Source organism: Notamacropus eugenii, chromosome 7 (genome assembly GCF_028372415.1).
Source record: "Notamacropus eugenii isolate mMacEug1 chromosome 7, mMacEug1.pri_v2, whole genome shotgun sequence".
Classification (NCBI taxonomy): Eukaryota; Metazoa; Chordata; class Mammalia; order Diprotodontia; family Macropodidae; genus Notamacropus; species Notamacropus eugenii.
In genome coordinates this window covers 154,210,048-154,220,518 of record NC_092878.1, presented here as the reverse complement: position 1 = coordinate 154,220,518, position 10,471 = coordinate 154,210,048, and the positions used below count along the sequence as shown (strand labels likewise).

Below are 10,471 nucleotides of genomic sequence, written 5' to 3'. Positions count from 1 at the left end.
TGATTGGTTCAAGAAAAGTATCTAGAAATTTTTCACACCTAAATTTATATTTATGGTTGATTGATTCTCAAATTCAGTCCGGGTCATTCTCATCTGATGAAGGAACAAGGTATAGAGCATGTTGTAAGTTACAGTAATTGGTGTCAAGTGGTGTGAAATACCCTCTTTTACACCAATTTATCTCCTCTTATATCTGGATTTTACTTTAATTTTTCTTTTTAAATTTGAAGTGCACCTTTATTTCTTAATTCTTGTGTCATTATCCAGCTACAATACTGCCTTGACCAGAAACCAAGCCCTGAAGGATTTAACCCTATCGCACCTAGAACCACCCATTACTATATCAAATGTTGGTTGCCTCAGTAGCAAACTGTGTCTCCTATCCCCCCAACCCTCTTCACTTTCTAGTTTTAGAACTATAATCAAGTAAACTATCATTGTTCCTTGAAAGGGTTTATCAATCTACTCCCTTGTAACTCCATTCACTAGTCCTATAATTTTACAAACCAAAATACACCCCATCTATCTTTTACCCCATGTATATTATCCCTTCTTGTAAGAATATAAGCTCCTTGAGGACAGGCACTATCTGATTTTCTATTTGTGTTTATATGCTTTTTGTAGTTCTTGGCACAAAGTAAGTAATCAATATATACTTTTTAATTCATTCATTCTTAATGATTTTTTCCGTTGTTTACAAAATGTAGAAACCCTTCCCACTTGTCTGTTCTCATGACTCAAACATATAATCAAGGAAAAAAGGATTGATTTTCCTGCTAACATTCATTGACATAGTCTACATTTTTGTATGTGTTTTATCTGTTTTCTCCTTTCTTTCCTGTCCCTTTGCTTCTCTTGTATCCAAATTCTGGTTTTACAATTGGAGTTGACATAATTTGTTGTTATTGTTGTTTTAGTCATGTATGACTTTCCATGACGCCATTTGGATTTTGTTTTTTTGCAAAAATACTGAAGTGGCTTGCCATTTCCTGCTCTAATTCATTTTACAGGTGAGGAAACAGAGGCAAACAGGGCTAAATAACTTGCCTAGAGTCACACAGCTAGTAAATGTCTATGGTGCTCTACCCACTGCTCCACTTAGCTACCCTGGTTGACATAATGGTGTATATTTATTTACTTGATGGTACAAAACTGTTAGTATTATGTGTGACATCCTGTGAGATGATCCAAGATAATCAGTCAACACTCATTTATTAAGCCCCTCCTCCATGCCAGTCTCTGCTAGGCTACAAAGGCAGAAAAGAAAGTTCTTGCCTTCAAAGAAGTTGTATTCTATCAAAAGAAACACAGATGCATATATATATATATATATATATATATATATATATATATATATATATATATATATATATATATATATATATATATATATATATATACACATACATACATATGAAAAATAACTAGAGGTCCAGATGATTACTAAAATTCAAGCACTTATTTTGGATAATTTTAAACAGTGGCACAGATAACACTAAAGTCCCTTCCTCTTGTCTCAAACTTCTACATTCTCCCACTCTGCTCCTTTCATCTGAGACAGTTGCTCTGAACGGCAAAAAGGATTTCATCTAGCAATTCCTAAATTTGTGGTTTCTAATTGTGTTGTTTCTTTCATATCTCTTATTATTCAAGGTTCAGTATGAATAAGGAATTGGACTCCAATTTTTCTGCTGCTAGTTATCAGACCTGGAATGTCAATGACACCAAGGAGGAGCAGTACCTGGACATTAACATCACCTATGTAGATTACTACCTCCACCAGCCTCAGGTGGCAGCTGTCTTCATAATTTCCTACTTTCTTATCTTTGTTCTGTGCATAGTGGGGAATACAGTGGTTTGTTTCATTGTGGCATGGAACAAACACATGCACACAGTCACTAACTTCTTCATCTTGAACCTGGCCATCAGTGATTTGCTGATAGGGATATTTTGCATGCCTACAACCCTCCTGGATAATATCATAGCAGGTATGTTGATTCCTGTGTAATGTAAAATGAAAGAAAATTTGAAAGATATAGTCTCTTTATTTCGCCCTATAGTTTGGGTGTAAGGTAGCAGGGAACAGGAAATATCAATTTATCTTTACAAACTTTTTTGTTTGTTGTGAGAAAAAAATATGTTTTGGCTCATATTTAAGGTTATGAAAACAATGGTATCTAGCATTTTCAAGAGGAAGGCTCTAGAAACATATTTATGGTATTTGATTATGAAAATCTATCAAATATATATTTATATGAATAAAAATTTAATATAAAAATGTGATACTTAGAGACTCACAAAATGCTTTACATGAATTATCTTAGTCAATAAACATTAATTTCTTACTATATGTCAGGTACTGTACTAAGCTCTGGGGATAAAATTTGAAAAAAGATGACAGTTCCCACCGGTAGGAAACTTACAATGTAATAGAGAAGGACCACAAGATCAAAAGGAAACCAAAAATTGAGAATGTGAGTGGGCAAGGGAAGATGGTATCCCATGTGAGGGCATGGTGGAACCCAGTTGAAGGTCTGGTAGTAAATGAATAACTGTCTGGCCTGGGAGCCCTCTTTAAATGGATGCTTTTGGAGGAGTTTTATTTCTCTATCTGCTACCCCTCCAATCAGATGGCAGAGGTTATTGATGAAGTTCAAGTACCAAAGCTGATGCAATTTTGCAGGATAATGAGTTTCCTGATGAGAAGTTTTCCTGGGGTCATGGTGGGGTCCAGTCCAAGGAGTTAAAACTGTTGGGAAATTATCCCAATTTTACAAATGTGGAAACTTAAGCTGAGAGAAAGTTATTCATTCAAGGTCACCCAGCTAGGAAGTATCTGAGGCAGTATTCCAACTCAGATTGATCCAGCACTTAATAAGAAAATGCTGCAAATCCATGACTTGATTTATTGTTCTATTGATTGACTAGACTTTCAAAAAGTTATGAAGAAAATGTTAATAATATAGATTAAACCTTAAAGTGTATTGTTCACATGTTCCCCCAGAGAGCTAGTTGTTAAACATTCACCAAGCCATCACCACACAGAGAGGTGAAGAACCCCTACTCTCAAAGAAAGGCATTGTTTTCACCTGGAGATAAATTTCTGTCCCAAATGAGTGAAATTTACAAAATCCAGGCTCTGTCTATGACTCCAGGCTACTTGCCTATGTATGGAAATAATGACCATGTTGGATAGATCCTTGGGTATTAAAAATTCTTGATTGCCACGATAAGAGTTAGTTCTCACTGTGTCTTAATGCTCTCTCTTTGGACAGCCTTTTTAATGTAATAGAATAGAGTATCTCCTCTAACATTGCTCTCATCCTCCCTGTCAGGATGGCCATTTGGAAGCACAGTTTGCAAGATCAGTGGAATGGTGCAGGGCATGTCAGTGGCCTCTTCAGTCTTCACTTTGGTGGCCATTGCAGGGGATAGGTAAGCCCTTGTCAGAATCTGAAATCATGTCAAATGGCTACACCATCATTAATTAGTCAAAGAGAAATGTGCATGATGACAAATGTCACCCATTTTCAATCCTGTTTTTTCTTAGTTTTCCACTGTTCCTTATATTTCTCCCTTATTGAGAGCATTGCATTTGCTTCCAAATAACTCAGTAGGGAAAAACTATTACACTGTCTGGTTTTAGCAAGTTGACCTCAGGGATAGAAGATACGAAATAATTTGATAATCAGAGGAGTTTTCATTCAAGACTATAAAGGTTGGTTCAGAGTTATAGCATAGAGAAATTAATTATATCCTACCTTTTTAGGTTAATAAATTTAGGAAGTCTGGGTAAAAAATTAAACTGATAAATCAAATGAGATGGGAAGTGAAATGCTAATGCCAACAAAAGACCAAGAACCATGCCAAGCACTTTATAAGTAGTATATATATTTTTTCCTCACAACAACTTTGGGAGGTAGGTTTTGTTATTATCCCCATTTTACAGATGAGGAAACTGAGACAGAAGTTAAGCAATTTATTCAGGGTCAAATCTTCCTGACTTCAGACCTGAGATCTACCCATTACATCAGCTAGCTGACATATAATATTTTCAACATGATATTTTATAGTTTTGTTGTTGTTCAGTCATTTCAGACTCTTCATGACTCCATCTGAGGTTTTCTTGGCAAAGACACTGGCTTGCTTTTCCATTTCCTTCTCTAGCTCATTTTACAGATGAGCAATTGAGGCAAACAGGGCTAAGTCACTTGACCAAGATCACACAGCTGGTAAATGTCTGAGACAGATTTGAACTCAGAAAGATGAGTCTTCATGATTCCAAGCCCAATGCTCTATTTGCTGTCCCAACTAGCTGCTCTATCTGTGACTTTGACTCAGTTATATTCACTTCACAGATGGACAGACTGTGGACTTAGAAATAAACCTGTTACCATGTCACAAACATGAGATTTGAATTTGAATTTCCATGATTCCATGATTCTTGCAATAATTACAACTTCCATTTAATGGAAAACTTCCTTGGGTAGAACTATAAAGGCATAAGAAACTTAAGGCAGTTACAATACTTTTTCCTCCTGTAATTTAGACAAGTATAGGAGTTTTATTAGTACAGAGAGCTCCCAGGGAAGGAAATTACTTCTGTCAAGGCAGGTCAGCACCTCCTCTGCATTTTATCCTCTTGGGGAATTTCCTGGAGCAGAGTTGCCAAACTTTGAAGGATCTGGCCTGCAAAACACCTGGTCCTGCCAAACCAGATTAAAATGTAATTGTGAAATATTTAACAGAATAAATAAGTAAACGAATAAACACACAAACGAATGAATGAATGAATAAATAAACAATATAATATAGAGAGTGTTGAATTGTGATTCATATGCTGCCTGGGGGAACCTGTTTCTATTCAAGTCTGATACCACCAGCCTGGAGAGTTGCCCAAGGGGACATACACAACAAATATCTCCAGGGGTGGGACCTGAACTCAGTTCTTCCCGGCTTCAAGTCCAATTCTCTAACATCACCTCTATGTAGTTTACATTTAAAAATCAACAAGTGTTTAGTTTTATTTACTCTGAGAGTAAATATAATGTAAGCATATCATTCATATAAGTAAAAATAATTTACAAGGGTATTATTTTATATGAGTAAAGTGTATTTAATCTATATATAATATAAATTCTGATATTATATATGGTGTTATATATAATACATTATGTATACATTATATATAATGTATAAATTATATTTATATGAGTAAATGGTATAAAACGTCTACTGTGGAACATAAAAACACGTACAACTATCATGTATATGGGTTGTCAAAACTAGCCAATTAGTGTACAGTGAAGCTTGCACATATATCTTAAACTACTAATACGTAATTCATAACAATCGTATTTCTTTAGGTTTCTTTGTAGAAGGTACACATACCTCAGTGTCTTCTGGATCCCATGTTTGTTTAAATAATGAAAGTGATGACTGGCCTAAATAATGATCTGGGGCTAAGAATAAGGGAAAGGTTTTAATCCCAATTATCCCAAAATATCTCTTTGATTCAATCATTAATGGGAAACCCTTCCTTCTAAACTTTCTGCCAGTGTTTCATTCCTGTTTGTCCTTCCTAACTCAATGCTGAACTCCATATCCACATCACTTCAGGAAAGAACCCAGAGTGCCTGCTCTCATCCAATCCTTGGGCCTATCTTCATCTTCCCAAGATACCTAGTGCTAGGCCACTAAACCACTCCACCACCCTAGTCCCTCGTTAGTCACCCATGACTACTCCAACCACTTAGATGAGCAAGGAGTCACCAGCTCCCTAAGATGGGAGCCAGTTAGAGCTTTACTATGTGTTGAAAGTCATATATCCATCAGATATGACAATCTGTCTTGCTACCATGAACTCTCAACCCTCCAGAAATTGCCATGTGATCAGACAAAATACTCTGATGATAGCCCTTTGGGCCTTGTCATTTCCCCAACCCTTAAGAACATATCACCTTGCAGATGAAATCTGCACTTGGTCAAAGAGATGAAAAGGGAACCAGGAATTCAAAACAAAATACTCCTCTCTTACTTGGTGATCTCAACAGCTTCCATGGGTTTAATAATGATCTCTATGTTCAAACAAGGGACCAGAGAAGAGATAGAACTAATCAAAAGGAAGTAAGTGCAAGAAAAATTTTCCCTAAAGAAAGAAAAAAACAGAAAAGAAGGAGAGAAGGTAAAAAAGAATGCTTCATTCTTGGATATTCCATATTCCTTACGTGATAAGCCAATTTGGGGAAAACTCAGGAGTTTCCTATCTCTTGCATCTCGGTTGTGCCAAATCCATCTGAGCAAGAGCATTTGACCTTGGCTGGTCTTTCTGAATTGAATTTGCTAAATGATGACCAGATTGGAGGAGTATGATTAAGGTGGTTTATCTCACGCCAAAGACAGGGTCTAACACCATAGAAAAGCATCTTTCTCCCAGGCAAAGATAAAACCCAATCTCAGGAATCCCTATGGCAAGGCAACCAATGGGAGTATACCCCATTCCATCTAGAGGTCACCTGAAAACCTGTGATGGAATCTCGGGGGTCCTGAGAGTTATAGTGCTGTAGTAGGGGAAGAACAATCTCATTTCCCTCTATAAATGGGATGAGACAGTTCTGGAGGAAGAAAAGAGGTTGGGGGGGAGTTAATCTATCTTGTACAGGGGCAGGATACAGAGTTGGCTAATAATTCTACTCTGGAAGAAGGATGGGATGGATGGAAAAAGCCCCATGAAAAAAAAAATGTCTGTACATCGGATAACTTTGCAACCAATGACTTGTATGTCTATATATTAATGTACCTCAGGTTTCCAGTGAATCATAGAGCATTTTAATTTGAATGAGACTCTCTTACCCCAAAGTCTCTTGGAGGTAAGCTGGAAATAAGGAATTCATTAAAAAGTAGGCTTCTCCTCCATGTCCCCGTGGGATTCTTTCTATTTTCCTTCTTGGAATCATGCTGAAGAGAATCTGAAACCACTAGATTCTCTTTCAAAGAAGGAATGAAGAATATCTCTCTTCTTCAGATCTCTAGCTCTAATTCGTTGCCTCAGGTGCACAATAGCCTATCAACACTCCCTCTGCCAAATAGGAGAGTCTTAGGAAAATATTTCCAGTCTGGGCTGTAGACCTAGTTTGCATAAATATATGTGGATACATCAACATACATATAATATACGTATGTATGCATGATATACATACACATCTTCATCAACTGATCACAGACTCGTTTGATCAATTCTCCTTAAAACTAAAATAGCCTTCTTTAAGGTCTTCCCATGTTTAGTTACTCTTTTCCCTTTTTACCACTGCCAGACTGATCTTAAAGCACTTTATCTGAACAAACAAGTTAAATTCATTTTATGGTGTTTTCTTTCCTTCTGGATACACTTGTTTTATTCAGTTTAGCTGATGATCTGCTCTGTCATTACAAAGTAACTGCTCTCTGACCCTTGCTTTTCAATGCAGGTTTCGATGCATTGTGTACCCATTTAAGCCAAAGCTCACCATGCGGGCAGCGTTAGGAATTGTTATGATCATCTGGGCCCTCGCCATCGCTCTCATCTCTCCATCTGTAGTCATGCTTCATGTACAAGAAGAAAAATATTACCGAGCAAGGCTCAGCTCCCCAAATGAAACCAGCCCTCTGTACTGGTGCCGAGAGGACTGGCCAAACCAGAAAATGAGGAAAATCTATACCACTGTGCTATTTGCCAACATCTACCTGGTCCCTCTGTTCATCATTGTCCTCATGTATAGCAGAATTGGGATTTCACTCTCTAGGACTGCAGGGTCTTTAAGGGTCAAGCAGACCCAGGAAAAGAGCCACATGGTGTCTAGAAAGAAACAGAGAGTCATCAAGATGCTCCTGGTTGTGGCTTTGCTCTTCATGTTATCCTGGCTACCCCTTTGGACGTTGATGATGCTCTCCGACTACAGCAACCTCTCTGTGTCCCAGCTGCAGATCATCAACATTTATATCTACCCTTTTGCACATTGGCTAGCCTTCTGCAATAGCAGTGTGAATCCTATCATCTATGGCTTTTTCAATAAGAAATTCCGAGGTGGTTTCCAGGCTGCTCTTCAGGTCCAGATCTGCCACAGGAGGGTGAAAGAAGATTACCCGCAAAGGGCTAAGAATAATGTTGCCATAACCATGCCTACCCGACTGGCACAGGACCTTACATTTCAGACCCCCCCAGGAAAAGAAGCTGCTTCGTGGAAAGCCTCAAATCCTCAGCCCAAGACCAAGCAGGAATTGACCATGGAAGACTTGGGAAATGCCACCAACAAAAAGGGCATTATAAAAGAATCTGCATAAAGGTGTCACAGAGACTGCTGTTACACAGCTAGATATGGTTCCTTTTTTGTGAATTTGGACTCCACTTCAATTGTTGGAATTTAATTATTTTAAGAATTGCACTTCTTGAAATACTCCCTGGTGTGAGTATGTATGTGATAGTTTTATAGACAGACAGATAGACAAGATTGACACATACATGATAGATAGATGATAGACAGATAGATGATAGATAGGTAGATAGATAGACAGATAGATAGATAGAGAATATCCAGTGGGATTGTGGAAAATGAGGTGGTCTACATCTGCCTCACTCAACCCTCAACCCGAAAGCATCAAAGTAGAAATCCTCATAGATCACAATTCCTTAGCTAACACATACATGGGAATTTCTCTTTTAATACCTCCCAGCTCCTCCTGGAGCATGCATGGGGATGGACCTGTAGGAGCCAACCTATAGAGCATGTTCTGAACCCACCTCCCCCTTAATTATCCTGGTAAACTCATAATTACCTAAAAGTTGCCTGTGTTGGAATGGAGAAACTTTGTGGTAGGGGCTACATTTAATCCACAGAGATGAAGGTAGGTTTTGCCTAAAAGACAATGAAATCATTCTCAAGACTTAATTGGTTCAGGAAACTAAGATTCAAACCATTGATGTAGCTTCATGGTCACCTATGTATAAAAGACAAGCACACAAAGGGCCAAGTAATCTTCAGGCTTGACTGACTGGCCTGTGATGCTGCCATGGCAAACATAAAGGTAACCTTAGGTCTGAGCCCACAAGAAACTAAATGCTTGACAAATATTTTTTTCCATATTATAGTTAAATAAATCTTTTTTGTTAAAAGCTAGACCATCTAGGTCTATAAGCATTTTATTTCATTCCAAGCTTAGTTTGATTCAGGCATAGCTCAGAATGTGCCCCTCACTAGAAAGTAGGCCCCTTGAGGATAGGGACTGTTTGGTGAAATCTCAGGGCATACCATGAGGCTTTGCATATACTAAGCATCTAATAAATATTTCTTTTCATTTTCAATTAAATTAAATTGAATCTCATGAAAGTGTGTATTTTCAGGGGTAAAATCCACATTACTCTTTATCCTAACAGATAGTCCTAGGGCCAAACAAATATAGACTATAGGGAATTGGAGGCCTTCCCCTGCCTTGCCCTAGGCTCCATTGCTCAGTACTGAAGTGATACCCATGGATTGCAAAATGGCTGAACAAATTATGGTACATGAGTATTATGGAAGATACATCTCCATCTCCCATCTTAGCTTCTGCTCTAGATAACCCTCAATCATTTTCTACTCAGGCTCTCAAACCTATTACTACTTCCCAACTATTGGTCAGACACATCCAATCAGAGTGCTTAGACAAGCAGGGAATTACTGATAATAATTGTTCCTGTAAGATGGTGGACCACTGGGGCTTACCTTCTGATGCTAAGCCCAGCAAAACTCTAACCATTGCCAAATGATCTGCCATTACATCCTAAGGACTCTTGGGTCTTATCATCCATTCTGGACTTTGTATTTGACCTGCAGCTGAACCTATCTTCCTACTATATGTGTTGTCCCCTCTACTTAGAATACAAGCTCCTGGAGAGCAAGAACTGCCTTGTTTTCTATTTGTACACTTGGCATGTTACTTGGCATATAGTCATAGGGCTTAAGAAATATTTTCCCATTCCTTTGCTACGTCTCTTGCTTCAGATAGAATAATAAAATAAAGTTATTCTTTATAAATGTTTTCTGGAATCATTCTGTTCTCACTAATGAGGTTGAAACCCATAGCTGAATTGTTTTATATGATTACAATGTGGGTTAAAAAATCAGGTGTAGTGCTTCCTTCTTCTCTCAGAAGATTGGCACTTCCCAGGAAACCTCCATTGTTTGGTTTAAAGGGGAATTATCAGGAATTAGGATATCACACTGCTTAGGAACTCACAATTCTCCCTCCTCTACACTGCGAGCTGGGGTTCATGATCATTGCACATGAACTACATTCTTAGGTGCCCCTTATGCCATAGGGTTCTTTGGGAAGACTCAGGTCTTACAGACTCCAGGTGCAGGGCTCTGTTACTGTGCTACCTAATTGCTCTGACATAAAGGCACAATAGATGTAGCCTACCAGATAAATATTGATACCATCAGAATAGTGCTTAGGT

At 38.0% G+C, this 10,471-nt stretch overlaps 1 protein-coding gene across 1 annotated transcript; it reads left to right on the top strand.

Annotated features, from left to right (window-relative positions):
- Positions 1-1,659: 1,659 nt before the first annotated feature.
- On the top strand, positions 1,660-10,012 carry NPFFR2 (neuropeptide FF receptor 2). Its single transcript, XM_072622981.1, has 3 exons — positions 1,660-1,988; positions 3,336-3,435; positions 7,467-10,012. The coding sequence occupies exons 1-3, from the start codon at positions 1,661-1,663 to the stop codon at positions 8,317-8,319; spliced, it is 1,281 nt and encodes a 426-aa protein (XP_072479082.1). The 5' UTR covers position 1,660; the 3' UTR covers positions 8,320-10,012.
- Positions 10,013-10,471: the final 459 nt, after the last annotated feature.